At 45.3% G+C, this 20,687-nt stretch overlaps 3 protein-coding genes across 6 annotated transcripts; 2 read left to right on the top strand and 1 right to left on the bottom strand.

Moving 5' to 3' along the window:
* The first annotated feature begins 434 nt into the window (after window positions 1-434).
* Window positions 435-3,325, top strand: LOC100049035 (tubulin alpha-3 chain). The gene is made up of 4 exons (XM_044508925.1): window positions 435-720; window positions 1,638-1,872; window positions 1,973-2,343; window positions 2,461-3,325. Exons 1-4 carry the CDS (start codon window positions 628-630, stop codon window positions 3,115-3,117), a joined length of 1,356 nt encoding a protein of 451 aa, XP_044364860.1. The 5' UTR covers window positions 435-627; the 3' UTR covers window positions 3,118-3,325.
* A 5,766-nt stretch (window positions 3,326-9,091) lies between these two features.
* On the top strand, window positions 9,092-15,052 carry LOC123087024 (inositol-tetrakisphosphate 1-kinase 3). Of its 4 annotated transcripts, XR_006441201.1 has the most exons (11): window positions 9,092-9,451; window positions 11,124-11,205; window positions 11,361-11,393; window positions 11,558-11,678; window positions 12,190-12,282; window positions 13,582-13,689; window positions 13,777-13,953; window positions 14,068-14,123; window positions 14,204-14,288; window positions 14,479-14,569; window positions 14,652-15,052. XR_006441201.1 is itself a non-coding variant. In XM_044508923.1 (10 exons), exons 1-10 carry the CDS (start codon window positions 9,264-9,266, stop codon window positions 14,759-14,761), a joined length of 999 nt encoding a protein of 332 aa, XP_044364858.1. In that variant the 5' UTR covers window positions 9,092-9,263; the 3' UTR covers window positions 14,762-15,052. The 4 variants fall into 4 exon arrangements, 3 of the variants coding, with proteins under 3 accessions (XP_044364858.1, XP_044364857.1, XP_044364859.1); XM_044508923.1 differs by lacking the exon at window positions 14,479-14,569 and having other exon boundaries at window positions 13,636-13,689; XM_044508922.1 differs by lacking the exon at window positions 14,479-14,569 and having other exon boundaries at window positions 9,093-9,451.
* A 991-nt stretch (window positions 15,053-16,043) lies between these two features.
* On the bottom strand, window positions 16,044-20,335 carry LOC123087023 (CSC1-like protein RXW8). The gene is made up of 11 exons (XM_044508921.1): window positions 20,108-20,335; window positions 19,438-19,778; window positions 19,173-19,319; window positions 19,023-19,086; window positions 18,706-18,915; window positions 18,202-18,393; window positions 17,755-18,053; window positions 17,347-17,623; window positions 16,940-17,215; window positions 16,622-16,855; window positions 16,044-16,508 (listed from the first exon to the last, which is right to left on the bottom strand). Exons 2-11 carry the CDS (start codon window positions 19,719-19,721, stop codon window positions 16,254-16,256), a joined length of 2,238 nt encoding a protein of 745 aa, XP_044364856.1. The 5' UTR covers window positions 19,722-19,778; window positions 20,108-20,335; the 3' UTR covers window positions 16,044-16,253.
* Window positions 20,336-20,687: the final 352 nt, after the last annotated feature.

The raw sequence follows: 20,687 nt of genomic DNA, 5'->3' as shown, positions 1-20,687 counted from the left end.
CACGGCCCACGGCGCAGGCGAGACATCCCGTCGTGGGGAACAGCGCCGGTGGTGTCTCAGTCTCACCAACGAGGATGACTGGACGAGGCGCCCCCGCTACCAACCGACTGTTTTCATATTTTGAAAAATGCCAATCTCTTACTACATCAACCCAGCCCGATCGCACCCACGAGCGCGCACACGCCCAGCAACAAACCCTGGACCCACACGTCAGGAGCGCAGCAGGCGGGTAATCTCTCTGCCCAAGTGCTAACAAAAAGCGTGCTCTCGGCGCAAACAATTCCACCAAGCCCCCTCAGATTCCACATATTCCCGGAACGGTACATGACAGGCTGACCCAACCCAACCACCCGACCGTTGGCCGGCACCGAGTAATTCGGGAGGGCGCGGATGCAAAAACGCCCATCCCATCCCTTCGCCCGCACTCCATCCAGTCCAGCCTGTGCGGCGCTATAAAACGAGCCGAGTGTGGGCAGCGGAAACCCTAAGCAGAGCATCGCAGAGACCGGCGTCTTCGTACTCGCCTCTCTCTCGCGCTTCCGAGCTTTGGCCTCCGTCCTCCCCTCCTCCCCCGATCTCTCCACCAGCGCAGCGTAGCGCCGGCTTCCGCCGCTCCGACCCGCCGCCATGAGGGAGTGCATCTCGATCCACATCGGCCAGGCCGGTATCCAGGTCGGGAACGCGTGCTGGGAGCTCTACTGCCTCGAGCATGGCATTCAGGTACCGATTCGCTCGCTTCCCCAGCTTGTTCTGCCATGCTTCGCGTTAGATCCGCGCTAGATCCGGGGGTTCTGGTGGTTGCTGGGCGTGCTCGGTCGGATTTGGGCGTGGATCTGACTGCGGCTGGTCTGATCTGCGTTTGCTGGAAGGGGAATTCTAGATCTGACGGAATGTAGGGTGCATGAGGTTGCTTCTGTTGGTCTCGGTTGCTTCGCAGACGGTTCGAATTTGAATTTTAGGTGTAGATTTGCTTGTATAGCGCTGCAGTTCACTGGATCCCAGATGGTTCGAATTTGAATTTTAAGGTGTAGATTTACTTGTATAGTGCTGCAGTTCACTTGATCACAGAGCGGTTGCAATTCTGTATGCAATTTTCACCTGCTTCGGGTTGTGTTGTTTGTTCATGTGGTAGATCTGATCAGTGTCCTCTAAATTGAACTCATTGTTCTGAAATTGATAGATAAGAATGTAGATATTGTAGAGGGACATGACCTGTTTGATCTGTTACTTGTTACATTCGACGCTCCCATGACGTAGATCCATTATTATTATGTTGCAAGCATCACCGATTGGCACACACTCGTTTGTTTGAAATGTCCTGTCTTGTACCATTTAGATCTGTTCGAAATCTGCTAGATACGGTGATATCTGTTCATGCATATCGTGTTATATCCTCGCTGGTGTTTCTGGTATGTACATTGCCTGCTCATATGGAAATGCACCTCTAATTAGTTACAATACTTATGTTGCTATGAATTGATCTGTAATGCAAACTGTTTTGTGAATGTTTTCTTGTTCTGTTGCTATGAATTCATCTGTAATTCAAACTGTTTTGTGAATGTTTTCCTGTTCTGTTGCTACAAAATTCAGTATATTTAGCTTCGCACATTTAACACTGTTTAATCCCCCTTGTGCAGCCTGATGGACAGATGCCCGGTGACAAGACCGTTGGGGGAGGTGATGATGCTTTCAACACCTTCTTCAGTGAGACTGGTGCTGGGAAGCATGTCCCCCGCGCGGTCTTTGTTGATCTTGAGCCCACTGTGATTGATGAGGTGAGGACTGGCACTTACCGCCAGCTCTTCCACCCTGAGCAGCTTATCAGTGGCAAGGAGGATGCAGCCAACAACTTTGCCCGTGGTCACTACACCAGTAAGTGCCGTGCTTGTCTTGTGTAGTGCACTCTGTGTGTAATGATACCAATTATCACTGTTGCTGATCATCTGGCTAACTTTTGGTGCCATTTGTGCAGTTGGCAAGGAGATTGTTGACCTATGCCTTGACCGTATCAGGAAGCTTGCAGACAACTGCACTGGTCTCCAGGGGTTCCTTGTCTTCAACGCTGTTGGAGGTGGAACTGGCTCTGGCCTTGGTTCTCTTCTCCTTGAGCGTCTCTCTGTTGACTATGGAAAGAAGTCCAAGCTTGGGTTCACAGTGTACCCATCCCCTCAGGTCTCCACCTCTGTTGTTGAGCCATACAACAGTGTCCTGTCCACCCACTCTCTCCTTGAGCACACTGATGTGGCTGTCCTCCTTGACAATGAGGCCATCTATGACATCTGCCGCCGCTCCCTTGACATTGAGCGCCCAACATACACCAACCTCAATAGGCTCGTTTCTCAGGTATAGCCCTGTTTCTGCTTAGTACATGTTTGTTTTCTGTTTGATGTATGATATATGTTGCACTGTCTAGTCATGTTATATTGGGATCTAATGCATTGTGGAACAACCAATCTGCAGGTCATCTCATCCCTGACTGCTTCCCTGAGGTTTGATGGTGCTCTGAATGTTGATGTGAATGAGTTTCAGACCAACCTGGTGCCCTACCCGAGGATCCACTTCATGCTTTCCTCCTACGCCCCAGTGATCTCAGCTGAGAAGGCTTACCATGAGCAGCTCTCTGTCGCTGAGATCACCAACAGCGCCTTCGAGCCTTCCTCCATGATGGCCAAGTGTGACCCCCGCCATGGCAAGTACATGGCCTGCTGCCTCATGTACCGTGGTGATGTTGTGCCCAAGGATGTCAACGCTGCTGTGGCCACCATCAAGACGAAGCGCACCATCCAGTTTGTGGACTGGTGCCCCACTGGTTTCAAGTGTGGTATCAACTACCAGCCACCCAGCGTCGTCCCAGGCGGCGACCTCGCCAAGGTCCAGAGGGCCGTGTGCATGATCTCCAACTCCACCAGCGTTGTCGAGGTCTTCTCCCGCATCGACCACAAGTTCGACCTGATGTACGCTAAGCGTGCCTTCGTCCACTGGTACGTGGGTGAGGGCATGGAGGAGGGTGAGTTCTCTGAGGCCCGTGAGGATCTTGCTGCCCTGGAGAAGGACTATGAAGAAGTTGGCGCTGAGTTCGACGAGGGCGAGGACGGTGATGAGGGTGATGAGTACTAGAGCAGATGAGTTTGCGACCTGATGTACGTCAAGCGTGCCTTCGTCTACTACTATCCTGTGATCTGCCCAAGCGGCTTTATCTGTTGTCTGCCTGTTTGAATGTTTGCTGTGTGGTGTTTGGTTTACAACCTGTTGTGTTGTATGAACCTGTGGTATGTTTGAACCTGCTTCGCACCTTGGTCAATATGCATGTTATCTCGTTTGCCTACACCCATAGCCTCTGCTGCTGTCCATCACCATTTCCCTGTTTCAGTATCTGCATTGTTTCTTCGTGTGATTTGGTTGGTGTTGTCGCCTGGATAATCCCTCGTTTATATTGTTTCTTCGTCTTGTGTCGTGCCTCCCTGATATCTGCTGTAGCTTCCTTCCCAGTCAAGTCCTACGCCTGTAACAAGTGAGCTGAACTGCATAGCCGTCTGTAGTCCCTGCATCTGGTCTGAACTAAGTCTCCAACAAAAGTTTGCGTAGAACCTCTGATTGGCACCACCAAAACAGTCATCGTCCCATCTCCAAGCCTATACGTCTAGTGCCTGTAGCTTTCGCTGTCGGTTGTATGGTGATATACCCTTGACCTATTGCTTTCTCTCTTGCGCTTGTACTATGCGGGCCTGAAACATGTGCCGTTTTTCCTGGTTGCTTAGTTGTTGTCAAGTACTGAGACTGACCTCCCATAAAGCATTTCTACCACTCTTCTTTCACGTCCGTGCATTTCTCGAGACCCCGACAGTTCAGAGAAATATCAAAGATGCCGCGATGCCCTATTCTTCCATCACGTCGCGTGCTTGCGGAATCGTGAGCACCAGCAAACTTGCCGATCAATACTTTCGGCCATGGACCAATATCCCTGCAGGCAGCCTCTTGTGAAGGTTCACATACGGCGCATCAGCGATCAGTGTGCCGCAGCACATTAGTGTTTCTATGAGAGCTCCACCCAGGCTAGTATTGTATTCCCACGGTTTGTCCCAGCTATGGCTTAGCCTTAGAGGCTAGAGTATAGTTCTTTAGTAGTCACTAATCAGTGAGTTTAATCGGCATAGTTTAAGCAAGAAACAGGTTTGTTTTGCCTCAGTTCTCATGCTCCTGATTGATCCCCTTCCTATCCGTCCACAAGAATGTGACCTAACTTTGAGAGAGTGGATATGCATGCTTCTTGTTGATGATTGCCCACCTCAGAAAAAGATGAACGGGATGGAGATAGGCATCCTGTGGGCGTGGCGAGGTCAAATCTCCCTGTGCGCCGAGATATTTGTTGTGCCACTCGCTGCTCTTCTCCCGGTCCACAGCCCAGCCCCCCTCCCTGCTCCCAGGGGTACGATGGCAATGCGATGTTGCCATCTGATAAACATCGTGAGTTGGTGCAGCAGTTCCACCTTTTGCTAAATCTCACAGGTTTACCTACCGCCGAACCCTGCGGCCATTTTTTTTTCGAAACGGAGGCAAAAGTTTTGCCTCATCGATGAATTAAGAAGAAGAGAATTGCCCAGTTAATTAACGGAAAACCGGGCCGAAACCAATACAAACATAACACGAACTAGCTACTCAGGCGAAAAGAAACTCACAACCGCACAGGCCATTTTTTTGAATATAAGGCGGCAGTATAGAACTAAACCTCCTCGCGTTCAGTAAAAGAACAGGGAAATGACAGGTTTACAGTGTCAGACACTCCCCTTTCCACTCTGAATTCCTCCTTTATTTTCTGGATGGTTTTCCGTTCTTGAAGTCCGGACGGCCGGTTTGCCTCATCATTCTTCATGCGAATCGCATCTGAAGATCTTGATGGCGGTGTGTTGTGGGCCCATAATTTCTCTACGTCTGAAGATCTTATTGTGTGAAACACATGGTGCTGCTCTACGTCTTCTGCCGTCTCATTCTTTGAGATAACTTGCGATAACATCCAGCAGGTCCACGTGAACTTAAAAATCCCTGTCATTTTGTGCAGTCACCTTCACGTCTCTGCAGCAGACCCTTCTTCTTTACCACCAGATGCTCGGGAGAAGGATGTGGGAATCTAATCATTTAAAATCCTATGATCGATATCTCCTGGTGAACAGCTCGCCCTCATCTTACCAGCTACTCCCTCCGTTCCAAATTACTTGTCTTAGATTTGTCTAGATACAAAGGTATCTAGCACTAAAATGAGTCTAGATACATCCGTATCTAGACAAATCAAAGACAAGTAATTCAGAACGGAGGGAGTAGGTTTTTCTTATCTGGATGGTGGTATGTTGCTAAACCCTGAAGCTCCGGAGCACTTCCGTTTCAAGCCATGCCATGCATGATGCTTGGCACCCACGTCACATGCGCGTCAGAGACAACCCGAAGCAGCTGGAGGCGGTAGGGATTAGCACGAGATGTGAGACGGGAGTGGACGAGCCACTTGGGAGGAATTGCAGCTGCAGGGATATTGCAGGTTGCAGCTCTGGTCAACTCTCAATCTCTCATTAGCCGACGGATATGGATTAGCTAGCGTGGTGCTCCTCGTGTGGAGAGATGGGTGTGGACGGATTTGCATGAACCCCCATGGCGACTTTATTCGAAAAACTCCCATGGCGACGGATTTGCATGAACTCGGGGAGGAGACGTCCACGAAATCACGAGAGAAGATCAGAAGAAGCGCTGGCGATTGCTTCTAGGATACCCACCCCGTGGCAGCGGCAGCTTCCTCGTTGAACCTCTTCCGGACAAGCTGGACCCCGAGAGAGGGGATGTTCTGAACCCTGCCGATCAGAAGCCACGGAGACGGAAATTCGGCCCCAAAACAAATTATTTAAGTTTATCTTTTTAAACGAAAATGGGCATGTAGAGAATAGACCCGAGTATGTGCGTTTACACTTTTTTTTAAACACAGTGCCATACATACGCACATACACTCGCCCCTATTAACTAACGCACGCACACATACCCTACCCTTATGAGCATCTACGAGAGACTGAGCCGTCACATCATCTTGAGATTAATGCAGTCGCTACAGACGCCTTCGTAGTGAAACTTATGAAACTTAAACATGGCTGTGCAAAAATCACAAGTTGGATGTTTTGGCAGTAACTCGCACTGTTTCTTGACCATTTTGGGAATTTTGCATACGACGCAAATGATCATGCTTTAAGTTTCAAAGTTTATCCCCGCAAAAAAAACAGTTTCGGAGTTTATATGTACATACTTGTGTCCATTATCCACATACATGGTTTTTTACTTTTAAGACTTAAATAATGTGTTTTTAGTGAAATTTCCTGCAGAGATCATACATGCCTAGATTCTACAAATCCGCTCTAGTTCGGTGGGCACCATAATTCAAACGGACGAAAGGCAGTTTCATATGATTATTTTCTAAAAAGGAAAACAAAAGCACATAAGATTACAAATAGCTAAAACCAAACACAATGCTACAAGTCTAATAGTATGTCCAGTGGCGGAGCTTCATTAGATTAGTTGGGTGGGCCATTGTAAAGAGAAAAGCATAGAAAAGAGATGGGCAAGTCAGTTAGCAGGCTAGCTGGGCAGTGTTCTGCCTGAGATGGACGGGCCAAAGCACGGGTTGGCCCCAATGTAGCTCCGCCACTGAGTATGTCCCATCAAAAGAAAAAAATTCGAGTTATGCTGTCATACCAATAATTGGAGTAAATGATTGTTTGTGCCATCACACAAATCATTTTTCTAGTTTTTCCTAGAAAAAATATTTAGTTTCTTTTGGGCATACCACTAGGTAATTCAACATCGTGCTTCTTTTGGGACATGTTTTACTACAAATCTAGGTACAATGCATACATGACTAGGTTCTAATCATGCATCCATTCTTTATATACATGGTGTTTTTTTCGTATTTTTTGAAACATAAATAATGTATTTATGGCCGAAATTTCATATATGGGATCGTACATGCCTAGGTTCCAATAATCCGCTCTAGTTTTGTGGACAACATAATTCAACTTGACAAAAGGCTCAAAATCATGTCATTATTTTCTAAAAAAGAAAACAAAGGCTTATATGATTACAAATGGCTAAATCCAAATACGGTGTTACATATTTAATATGTTCCATCTTGATTTATGGTGTCATACTGAATAACTGGACTAAATCATAGCTTGTGCCGGTCGCACAACTCAATTTCAATTTGTTCAATTTTTTTCCTGCAAAAAATATGTTTAGTTCCTTCTATGCATAACACTAGGTAATTCAGCGTCGTGCTTCGTTTGGGAGAAGTTCCGCTAGAAACCCGAGCACGACACATAAAAACATTGACACGTTGAGTGCCGATGACTAGAGTCGTGGAGATCAAGATCGACGAAGTCAATATAAATGCTTTGCTATTGCTGGAAACATCACCCCACATTGAAAAAAAATATTAACTTTAATGAGGCACAAAAAGTTGTTTTAATCCATGGAATCCTATAGATATAACCACTCTCCTAAACCATCCAACCGATGGTTGTTTTTTCCATGAATTTCCATCTTCGACTAGCCACCTTCACTATAGAAAGGTGATCGTGACACTTATATTCACACAGCAAAGTTGTAATGTAAATGCAAATATATATATTGTCTACTTGACTACTATTTATAATATCACGAGTTTGGTGAATCCAAATGATCTCAACCATCCAATCACCTATGTCCAACGTCTCATGCTATTCCAATAAAACTAAAAATAACATTAATTGCAATTGCTCTCAGAAACATCATTAATTGCATTAATTCTAATTAATCTTGCAAAATGACATTAATTACATAAATATTCTTCGTAATGGCATGCTCTAATGCTTTATATCCCCTCAATCGTACCAAGCCACAACCAATATTTTGAAGAAGAAGGGCGGGTGGAAGAGTCTTCCCACACCGATGTACTCCCTCTGTTCCTAAATACTTGTCTTTCTAGGCATTTCAACAAGTGACTACATACGGAGCAAAATGAGTGAATCTACACTCTAAAATATGTCTACATACATCCGTATGTAGTAGTCATTTGAAATGTCTAGAAAGACAAATATTTAGGAACGGAGGGAGTATATAATTATGGACAGTATGCCTCACCAAACTCCCAAGATCCAGCAAGAGTATGCGGTCAAGCCATCCAAGCAGTGATGCATGCAAGGTGAGATCAGAGTAGTTACGAAGCAACATCGCCTTGACTACCCATATGTCGTGAGCCAGGACCTTGCTGCACTGGGGAGTGAGACCGAAGGGTGCACCACATTCTTTGAGTGGAGAAATGAGGATGCCGCGGTAGGTATTCCAGAATGGACAAACATTAGACAACATTGGTGCAACGAATGGAGAGAGTCGTCACAGTGGATGGCGACTATGTAAAGCCCCTCGACATGCTATAAAATTGGACGCGCGTTGCACGTGCACATTACTAGTTATATTACGTGCCGACAGGATGCGTGAGCCATAGTCACTCGAGGGATGCTTAGATACACGCAATCTGGAGGTTTTATTTCACTGCTTTATCCACACATTTCGTTTCGAACCCGCAAAAAATAAAATAAAAGTTAAGGCGTTTCCCTTGTACTTCCTCCGTTTTTATTTACTCCGCATATTAGAGTTGGCTGAAGTCAAATTTATTAAAACTTGACCAAGTTTATAGAAAAGAATATAAATATTTACCATAACAAATCTATATGAAGTGGAAGTACATTCAGTAATAAATCTATTGGTACTGATTTATTATTGTATATGTTAATATTTTTGTCTATAAACTTTTTCAGCTTGACTTTGACCAAACCTAATACGCGGAGTAAAAAAAACAAAGGGAGTATGTCTGTTGGCTAGCTAAGCAAAGAGAAACCTTAAGCACAAAGAAACTGAGAAAATATTTAACCAAAACAAAGTTGAGAAAAATATCCACATGGAAACACCAAGAAAATAAGCAGAAAAAAGCCAGGGGCAAAACGGTAATCCGGCGACACTTTGTTTCCATGTCCCAAAGGCGAAGTTGCTCCCGTCCTCCACCTACAAATACGCACACGCCCCCCATCCCCACCTCTCTCTCTCTTCCTCCTCCCCTCTCCCTCTCTCTCTCTCCACACGGCGCCCTCACGCGCACGCACACACATACACCTGTCTCCGCCTCCGCTCCGCTTGTTCCCGAGTGCGCTCGCCGCATTCCGATCCCGCCGGCCAATTGGTTCAGCGCCGGCGCGGGGGCGATGGTGTCGGGCGGGTGCGTGGGGACGGAAGGGGGCGCGGAGCCGGAGGAGTCCGCGGCGGTAGCGGCGGAGGAGCAGGTGATGCCGGCGACGGCGCCCGCGCGCGCCAGGGAGCTGGTGGTCGGGTACGCGCTCACGTCCAAGAAGGCCAAGAGCTTCCTCCAGCCCAAGCTCCGGGGGCTCGCCAGGTACCGACGACGTCGCCTGTAGATTCGTCCGGTCGCGTTTGTTTCGAGTCCATCTAGGTGCGGAGAGATGATTTGTTTGGAAATGCGCCGATTGTTTTTTTGAGATGATTAGCATGGGAAAAGCGCTTGGTCAGACGGCCCCTGTTGTTTGTCCTTGTGAGTTGGACGGAACAGGAAAAATTATCCTGTCCAGGTTCTGCACAATTTGGAAGATATACAGCGGAAATTCATGATCCTTCTGGTCACTCCGTAACCAAGAGGAGAACTTACTGAATGATACATATATCGTTTCTTAATGTTATTGCGTTAATTAACACCTCGTTCATTGACCTCTGTTCTTGACTGGAGAAGATTCCGGGCACACGGTCCCCCTTCTTTGCTCTGCTTAGGGACGGAAATGGCTAGTGCTTATTGTTGTCCCACCCACTAATTGTTAGTCTGAGTTAAAGAGATTACAAAGCTGTTGAGCACAAAAGGGAGGGGAATGCTTTAGCTTCAAATAGGATTAAAAGAGGGAAAACGTTTTTGTCAAGTTATAGTCCAAAAGGTGGTGAAAAGGGTTTCTTGATTGATACTCCCGATCGTGATATCCATTAGAGTATCATCTGCTTTGTTTACCTTGCACGGTATGCTTTATAGGCTTTTATTTTTGGTTTATTGTGCATTATGGAGGCTTTCTTGACACCTGTTTCAGTAGTTACCAGCAATTTCAGATAATTTTAAAACACCCATTTATTCAATCAATGAATCGGAGTCTCATTTTTGTGGAATCATTGTGCGCACTGACTGAAATTAGTCTATTCAAGCACGTCTTTGTATTGATGCTGTTTTCTTTGGGATAGGATAGTGACATCGATGCACTCCCGGTCTTATGGTGATATTATATTCGCTTCCAGTAGTGACCCTTTCTTAATTTATTCACTAAACTGTAAATTAAGTAGATCCCTGAACTAATACAGGAAGCTGCCACTGAAATGCACTGTTTTGACATTATTCGAGTAATTGTGTCTAACCTTATTACAAAATGTTCGAGTTATTGACTGGTGTGACCAAGTGTGTATGGTAAGCAACTGCAGGGTTCCAAGTTGGCTTAAATACACCAGAGATCTAGAATATGTCATCAATTTGCAAATTGCAGTTACATGCTCAGTTTTTTTACTTGTCAGCTTGTGCCATCCTCACATCACTAGGACCAGAGCAGGATGTGGATTGCCGAATATGAAAATAGTATAGGTCCAGCATGATAAGATTCTGACAATAGTTAAAGGATCCACATGATTTAACATGTGCATTACCTTTCTATCATGCAAATCAGCACATCACTAATGCTCAGTGTGGACTAAAAATTCATTCTAATATAATTATCATTAAACCAGGTTCATCTATCTTATATAATATTCAATAAAATATAACCTGTAAACATTCATTTCAAGACAATTTACTGCTCATTTATGTTGTCTGGGTACTTATTAACATACAAGAGGTTGGAGACTTTAAATATTTGCATTACTTTAGGTTTAATGCTTTTAAGTTGTAATTTTATAACTTGGATTAATATGTTGAAGTGTTGGCTAGCCGCCAATTGCTTCCGTTGAGCAACTGGTGCTGCAGACTTACTTATTTGTTAGATTTTCCAGATTATTTGTTTCTCATCCTTGCAAAATTAATGCAGGAAGAAAGGCATTCAATTTGTTGCAATTGATCAAAAGCTTCCACTGTCAGATCAAGGCCCTTTTGATGTTATTCTGCATAAGGTAGCTATACGGAGTATATTTAGCTCCTACCCATGTATTTTATGTCAAGGGAATGTTATACTTTTAGTATTGTTCTCTGAGATTTCTTTTTTTTTTTTGCGAAAAGCATTTTCTTATTCATTGACGACAAAATGATAAAATTGTATTTTCTACAGTTGACTGGAAAGGAGTGGCAACGACGGTTGGAGGTCAGTAGCATACAATATGTTAAAACCACTGTTGAACTTCTCTTTGCGAGACATGTTCAATATCTTTGTAAGACATTTTCAATATGGTTATTTAAATATTATATGCACATTCTGTCCTTTTATCATTTTAAACTTCCGCTGATGGTTTTGCATCATTTTGATAGGAATATAGAGAGACACACCCAGAAGTTACTGTTCTTGACCCACCAGGTGCCATAGAACATTTGCTGAACCGCCAATCTATGCTTCAAGAAGTTTCTAAACTGGACCTTGCGGATTGTCATGGTATTTTTTATGAATTTTCTTCTAATTTATGTTTGGAAGTAACCCATCATCCTTACTATGATTATACAGAAATTCACTTGCCTTTTCTGGTTGAACAAATTAAGTTCATTATATTTGGATTAATCTCGTATTAACATGTTGCAAATACTAGTTCAAGTAATGATATGGGTATGTTAAGCGTATATGATATGCTATTAAATGCAGTATTAGGCAATGTGTTCCACTGTACTGTACATTTGGCTGACGTGAACCCTTTATTCTCTTGTCACCTGAACTATCATATTTTTTGTGACGCTGACCCCTTTACCAATGACTGTTGAAGCTTGTGATCCTTTTTGATTGTTTATCTTTTATCTTTACACACTTAAATTGGCACACTTAAATTGGCAGTAAACTTTTATCTGCTTTCATCGAAAATTCCCTCCACTGTCAGTAGCTTTGATATAATGGGTTGGTTCTTGGAACCTTCTCAAAGGCTGATTTGATCACCATGTGCAGTTGATTTTTGCAGGTAAAGTTGGTGTTCCGAAGCAGCTATTTGTTAACACAGACCCATTGTCAATACCAGCTGCGGTTATGAGGGCTGGGCTATCGCTTCCATTAGGTAAGTCTGCCTTATAAGGGCAGTCTTTCTCTTTTCAGCTACCATAAGGCGCTCTGTACTATAGAAACAAAATTCAGGTCACCATTGCCATCTCTCACAGGTGAATGGACGTGCTTTGTCCTCTTGACTTCTGTGAAAATTTTGTACGTGCTAGAGCAAGTGTTCATTTTCCAGCATCTTTCCTCCATTTCTTGCCTGGTTGATCGGTTCATATGATTGTCATGTTAGTTGTAGTATTTACTTCTGTAGCCTGTACATTTGATGGATAGGTAGTAGGTTACAGATAGCTTGAAGGGTACAAATCCAATCCATGGTGAACTAACTGGATTAGGTCTTCTCCGTGTAACCTAATAATAGACAAAATAAAAATGAAGGTCTATTAACATTAGACATTGCTATGCTTTTTGTATGGCTCGATCATTCTAAGGTGTATCTAGGATTTTCTGTAAATCGATTGGAGTGCTCCCTGTTCTTTTTTTTGAGCCGGAATCAGCATTCCGTGTTCTGGATGAGATATAAGCAAATGCATCTTTCAGTCAGAAGAGTAAAATTGCATTTCTCGCCAGATGTTATGTCAGTAGTCGTGAGTTCACCCTTTATGTTCACATCATGCACATAACATAAGTGGGCCTTCTTTAATTTTGATACCACCCCTACAAGCACACCCAAATCCACAAACCTACAAGCACACCCAAATCCACAAAAAGAACAAAAAAAGAGAACCCACAGAAACTGGCACATATGCAGAAGCTTATGAGGGCACTCCTCGAGCCATAGCTTTCCTCCGGGGCCCTTCCTTTGGACCCATCGATGATTGAGTGAGAGCTCTTTACATCTCTAGGCTCCACTGTGCGGCCTGGACAGAAGGAGCAGCAGTTTGACCCTTTCTAGGGTCTGATTGCATAGGCTGTTTATCCTGAGAATGCTTGACATGGACCTCCTCCTGCATGTCAACTCCACGTGTCACCTGACTGCTTGCGCCACTGACTAGTTTTTCTCTTAACCTGGACTGTACCTGGTTCAAAGCACATAACTAGAGCAAGTTCACTGGTGTTATATACCTTGTTTAGATGGCACAACTCGAAATTAGTTACTCAATGCCTGCTCCAGAATGCAATTACTCCAAGTAACGCTGAGTGTTTGACATTGTTGTTTGAAATGAAGTTTAACATAAATTTAAGCTGAGTTAATGTTTACCTGACTGGAGTATTTAATTATTGGCATTACTGGGGTCTGTTTTAAATCTCCTGGCAATTTGTCTTTCCAATATGGCCTGTTAACCACTTATACTGTGTGCAGTGGCGAAGCCTCTGGTGGCGAAGTCTCATGAGTTGTCTCTTGCTTATGACGCAGCTTCCTTGACGAAGCTTGAGCCTCCGTTGGTTCTTCAGGAATTTGTTAACCATGGTATTGTACTTGAATTTTATCTGGTCGTTCCTACGAACATTTTTCCAGTTCTGTATTAACCTTTTGTTTTGTTTCTCTCATTTATAGGCGGCGTCTTATTTAAGGTCTACATTGTTGGGGATGCAATTAGGGTAGTGCGTAGGTTCTCACTGCCTAACGTGGATGAGGGTGATCTGTCAAATAACGCCGGAGTGTTCCGGTTTCCGAGGGTCTCTTGTGCTGCAGCCACTGCGGAGGATGCAGATCTTGACCCGCATGTTGCTGGTAAACTTCCATGGCTTGGGTTCTCTTGTCTTACAGTAATTGTTGGCATGTTGCCGTTCTACATTGATTTCAGAAAGTACATTTGTCAACTGATGTTTTTACATATTGCATCAGAACTTCCTCCAAGGCCACTGCTTGAGATATTGGCAAGAGAGCTGCGCCGCCGACTGGTACCAGAGATTCTTGCACTTGTTAGTTCTGCTTCATTTGATGCCATATGATTAATATCACCTGTATGCCTGATTGACAGGGTCTTAGGCTATTCAACATAGATATGATCAGAGAGCATGGGACAAGGGATCGGTTTTATGTTATAGACATGAACTATTTTCCTGGTATGTGATCAAACTTGTTTCAAGAGTGTCTAATTTATCTGATATTAGTTGAGCTGTCTTCTGCTTATGAGTTTCGAATAGCACATGGATTTGTTAAAATAAATAAACATTATTACTTCTTGGAGAAGATTCTGGATTATCACTTTGGGCAGCCAAAAGTCACATGGTTCCTTATTGTTGCATTCTCAAGAAATGACCGGTCTTGGATACACTGCGAAGTGAGATGTTGACCTCCCATGTCAGGCTGTCAGCTAACTCATTGTGTCAACGCAATCTGGCTAGTAGGTGCAAAATGAGGATAGGACCATTATGGCATTTTTACAAGTATTAGAAATTCCTCAGACGAATCTTTTTTGGTTGCAGGGTATGGTAAGATGCCTGGATACGAGCATGTTTTCACCGACTTCCTGCTGAGCCTAGACCAGCAGAAGGAGTACAAGCGACGACCGGGCTATACCTCGGGCGAGGGCTGAAGAGTCGAGACCGACCAACTTCCCTCTGACCTTTGCCAGTATGTTGTCTCTTCGCATTCGCTGTGTGTACAAATGAATGTGCATATCAGGAGGAGAGGGATCATCAGATCTCATCTGTGGTAGAGTTGGGCATCAGTAGTTGCGATGATAAGGCAGCGAGGACTGTGTTGAACTGTAATTATTAATCCGCATTTTGGCACAACTGTGTTCTCTTCATGTTCTCGAATAATCTTGTTCGGCCTAGTAATTATTAAAACGCAGACCTGCAACACGGCCGGGTTGCTTTGCTTCTACCGTTTGTGTGAGAAAGAACGGCATGCTACTCGTTCCTAGACTTATCGCGACCGCCTTGACTGCCTATGTCTGAAGCTTCTGTGGTGGCACAATGTTAAGGTACGTGTGAAGCTTCTGTGGTGATTAAGGTGTTAAGGTTTCAGATTGTGTGTAGACTAACGAATTTAGCTAGCTGATCTCTTGAGCATGTCCATGTGGTAGCCGTGACCGTGAGTATTACTTGGCGGGATGCCACTTGCACCCGCCGTGAGTACTTGGTGAATGGTTAATTTCTGCCTGAAATCATTTCCGAATCTAACAGCATATGTTGTGCAAGAGATTTGGACATCTAAATACACTCCGTCCGAAACTTAGACCGGTTGCTAAGATATGGTATATGCTATAGTATTATTAACATATGATGATATAATCTGATTTTTCTAGCCGGATTATCCATTTTTTTAGATACGACTATCGAATTTACCTGTAAAATTTTAACTATTAACTTGTATCACATGAGAGATAGCACATGCTTGTTAGTGTTTTGTTGCGGATTTTTGCTTCCTATGTTCCACTGTTTTTGTGTGTTGAATGTGCATAAGTATTACTACTTGCTCATCTTGTGTATAGTTTCAGTTTAAATATGTTAACTTATACACCGGTTGTATTCTGTACATAATGGTTGTCTTGTAAGATGTAATTGAGCACATCGGTTAAGTTGTGCTGCAGTTTTTTATTAATAATATGTTCGCCGTGTATGCATGTGCAATATGTGGTTCTGACTTGAGGCTGTTACTCATGTCCGAATCCGACAAAACCGTATCCAAATCCGCACAGGTTTCATCCGTATATTTGTGATTACTTGAAGTGGTTTCATCCCTATATTTGCGATTACTGGAAGTGGAAATACTTAATCGACGAGCTCGTTACAAATGTGTCAGGTGAAATCGTAAGAAGGTGAAATCGTAAGCCATTAGTTCCTAATTAATCTGCACAGTTGACACCCTCGGAAACCGAAACAAACCTGTACCTACAACATACATAGGATCCAACAAGCCAGTTAGTTAGCTCCATCTTAATCATCATCGTGGTCGTCTACTTGGGCTAACCCACCCTACATACACGTATAATTAGGTCGAGATTCATCGACCGTACGTAAGCCACAGATCGGCCGGTAGCTAGCCAAGGCACAAATAAAAGAGAGCCAAAACGCAGCACATCAGCGGCGTCCGCTGGAGCTCCCGTGCCGCTCCTCGATGTGCTCCTGGATGATGGAGCCGGCCACCTCCTGCACCGTGTCGCAGAGCTCCTGGCTCGAGTTGGACGCCTCCTGAGCCGGGTCCTCCATGATCATCTCCATCGGGATCTCGTCGGCGCTGCCCGGGGGCGACTGGCAGTAGGCGTCCAGCAGGTGCTCGTGGATCTCCCGCATCCTCCCGGACTGCTCGTCTTCTCTGTCCAGCTCGATGAAGTCCTGCATGCGGACACCACACACGCCCAACATTTACAGTTTTGCATTTCGTTTTCAAAGAGGAAATGAAGTGCTATGGATGAATGTATGTGTGTATGTGTGTATGATGATGAGACCTGGGCGGAGAAGGAGTTGAAGATGCGGGAGAAGCGCTGCCTGCAATACTCGTTGAAGAGGATGGTGCCGATGAGGAGCAGGATGGTGAACCCCGTGGAGATCGGCGCCTTCTTGATGGTGAACACGCCCAGCGCGATGATCTGCGTGAGCACCAGGGAGAACACCATGGTGTTGTGCATGATCGGCCACAGCTTCCCTCCCATCTCGTACTTGGGGTAGTACACGTTCAGAATCTGCAAGCATGCATGCATTTCAGAAGAAAATTGTCCGTTCCTTTCATGGATGGATGATCAAGTTATTAACACATGTGCATATACCTGGTTGCGGTACACCAAGTAGCCGAGGCAAAAGTAGACGAGCAAGAAGGGCAGTATGAGAGGCGCCATGATCGAGAACGTGAAGCCGAGCACGTTGAACATGAGGACCTTGGGGACTTCGGTGTGGTAGGGGAAAGAGTAGACGTATTCTGGCTCGTCCTGGTAGCAACATATGAATTTCCTGAAGAAATTGTACACCAGGTTGTACACCTGCAGTATCTCCGAGCATAGACTGAACCAGCCTGATGTGAGGACGTAGGTCATGAAGAACGTTGCCTGCCATGCCCATCCAAACAAAGCACACAATTAACAAACCCATCATCAGTTAGTTAATCCTTAGAACTCCCTCCGATCCAAAATAAGTGTCGCAGTTTTGAACTAAGGCTAGAACCTAGAAACCAACCTACCTGCTTTGGCACGAGCTCGGCTAGCATAGACGGCATGTCCTTGGGTCTAGTGAGCACATTCAGCTGGTTGAGCACGGACCCTGATAGCACGTTCACAAAGAAGACATTCCAGATGTTGAAGATGAGAATCTTGGTGCACGCGCTCGTCTTCCTGCCGCTGCGAGAAATCGACCCCTCGATCGCCGAGAAGCGCATCATCAGGGGAGGAACGGTGTACAGGGACAGCAGCAGGACCACGCTGGGGAGGTACCCCGTTACGACTCTCACGCAGAATGACCTGCACCAACAAGGGATTCTTTCTTTCAGGCTCAGGGCATGCATGATGCGACAAGCTCAGTCGTCAGCTGCATGCAAACCTGTTAACAAAGTGAAATCTCTATGATTATTGATTAAGATTCTACTACTTACGTCTTGAGTGCGCCTCTCAGGTTTGGGAACATTTGCTTGAGCTGTTCCAGCTGCATCATGCTTTGAACAAACGCGACGGGTACGATGAAGACAAACATGAAGAAGACACTAGCCGCGAGCGTCGCGATTTTCCGGAGCCAGATCTGCCTGTAGGGTATCCAGAGGTTCGACCAGTAGACGTCGCGCGGCTCCGGCGCCAGATTTGTCACCCATAGCATAGGGTTCGAAGACTGAAGAACTTGGGAGGCCACAATTGCCGCGTAGCGAGTCTTGAAGAACACTATAGCACCTGGGCAGTCCTGTTGGGCAGCAGGACTAGATTTATTTATGAGGAGAGGATGCATAGAAATCGTTCAGACAAAAAAGAATGAGATCATGCAATGTGCTGGTCAAAACTTTAAACATGCAGTAATAGTAGTTTTAACTAGATCAAGTGATAACGATGACCTTTTGAGCCTCGACTACTTCTGGATCAGTGAGGTCTGACTTCTTGGCCTCGACGAACTTGTTGCGGTAAAGCTCAAACGAGGAAGCTTGTACTCCGCAGAGACCACATCTGTTCAAGCTAGACCGCATGTTCTGGTCAAATGCCGAAAGTTTTACTCTTACAAATTTCCTGTAAGCCCTCTCGGCACTATCCTGCAAAAACAGAGTTTGAGGAAATGATCTTAAGTAGTCAGTACAAGATATCCATATATGTATATATAGGGCCTCTTCTGTGTCAAGCTGAATTTGAACGGCAAGTGTAAAAGTAGTGCATACACATTTTACCAGTGCAGCGAAATTGAATCGAACTAACTCAGAAGTGCGAACATGCATCATAGAAATTCGATCATTTTGAAATGTAGAGAACATCAAAACCGTAGACTAGTTTCACAAGAATAAATTTCATAGAGAATAGGTAAATAATTTGAGTTCCAACTAATCATATTTGAAAAGCAGAATTCTTACCACAAAATTCTGCAACTTCCCTTTTCGATAGATCATCTGATGTGACAGGTAACTAGATCCATGATAGTTAAGAAAGAAATTCCTGATGGTGTCATCAAGAAGCTCGTTGTGTGACTTTGGAATCGAGCGAACAAGCACAGCAAAATGACCCGGATTGGGCGTTGATCCAGTGATGTGTGCTAATCTCTTTCTTGAGATATACCTGTACTCCTGCAACATGAAGATGTATAATCAGCTACAGCATATGGTTGCTCTGAACTTTTTTGGGTAAGAATCTTTTGGTAACAAACATGAACAGCATTATGGACAGGTCTTACTTGGAAAAGAAGAATACAGGCTGAGATTGTTATAACATATAAAGCAGTACAATGCACCCAAAGCCTGTACAAAAAAACAAAGGCCGCGTGTCAGTCAGATTATTTGAATTCAGTAATTAAACGAGATATACAAATAGAGATGCAGCTTACTTGCTTGATCCTTCCTTGAGATTTGCAATGGTGAATACGTTGAGCGACTCCGCTGGGACCCGCGTGTGGGCCATTTCTTGGCCATTGTAATTCACAGGGAGCACTCCAAAGACACAGATAAGGGTAGTTATGGAGAAGATGCGTATGCTGCATCAGTCCGCAACAAGCAAAGCAAGCAGGCAGCATGTAATTGTAAGTAAAACAAACAGAGAAACAAGCAAACAATGGTGGTTCATAAATTAATCAGAGGGAGATGGAATTTGACCTGAAGATGAAGAGGCGTAGGAAGACGACGGAGTCGAGGCCGGCGACGCGTCGGATCTCGTCCTCGGTGCACCAGTACGCCTTGACGAGCCAGCCGGCGGTGGGGAGGAGCCTCTCGAAGGAGAAGTAGTCCACCTGCTGCCGGAACTTCTCCTCGGCGAGCCGCCGGCCGAAGTAGACGCGGAAGTTGTGCGGCTGCTTGCGGAGGATGGAGTAGAGGGACAGATAGAGAATGCACAAGGCGATGTTTATGCCCGCCGAAGTCAGAAGGGCGGAAAATTCCATCCCCTGCCTCCTCTACCTTGTGCTCTTGGATCTCCTGACCATCTACCCATGAAAGAACTGCGCACGCACGCAAACATTTCATTTAGATTCAGTCCGCCGGATGATCAATCAATTCTGCACGTTCGATGAATTAATCGACAGCATGCATCTTAAGAATTCTGCTGTACTTGGCGGATTGCATTTTGATCTGCGATCAATCAGTACCAAATGTGATCTTTTGAGATGCGAAATGACACACTGCAATAAATAATTCCCCAAACTGCATGCAATGCAAAGAGATACGGCGTCTAATCAAGAGGCCCGGAGCCAAGCGAGCACGGCGCACGGCGACGGTGGCCGGCCGGAGCGAGGAGGAAATTGAGATGACACGCGCGAGGGAGACTTACGGATCGATCGCGCGTCACATGCAACCGGCCTCTGCCGGATCCAGCAGCGCACCTTGGTGTCGTCAGCGATCGCGCGGAGGAGGAGGCGGCGACGGCGGTGGGTCGCCGGCCGGCCGGTGCCCCTTGGCGACGGCAGCGCGCGGGAGGTGGTTGGCGGGGTTGTCGGCGAGGGGAGGGCGGGGCGGAGGCAACCGTGCGCTCGCGGTTGTGGTGGGGGGCGCTGCGTCGTTCGCGTCGCGTCGTGCTGCATGCAGCCGCGTGGCGTCTTTGGTTTGTTTCTTGGCGTCGTTTTAGTTTTTTTTGAGGGGATGGTGGTTTCTTCGCGTCCTAATAACGCATAGCGCACCGCAGGCTCCCCTGCCGGCCCGCGATGGCCCGTCACGTCTGATCCAGCAGAGACACATTTTAATGGGCCGGCCCATCTTCTACCTTGGGCCGAAAATCGTCTGTGCTTGACTCCAAAAAAAGGTCCACAGGTGTGCTTTGCTCTTGTCTGAAAAAAAGGTGTGCTTTGCTCAAAAGCAAGAGGAGTTCAAAAAGTCTGGACTACAGACAAGAAAAACACATTTTTTAGGGTGAA

The sequence above is a fragment of the Triticum aestivum genome, chromosome 4A, assembly GCF_018294505.1.
Source record: "Triticum aestivum cultivar Chinese Spring chromosome 4A, IWGSC CS RefSeq v2.1, whole genome shotgun sequence".
Taxonomy (NCBI): domain Eukaryota; kingdom Viridiplantae; phylum Streptophyta; class Magnoliopsida; order Poales; family Poaceae; genus Triticum; species Triticum aestivum.
This window is presented reverse-complemented; position numbering and strand designations above follow the sequence as displayed.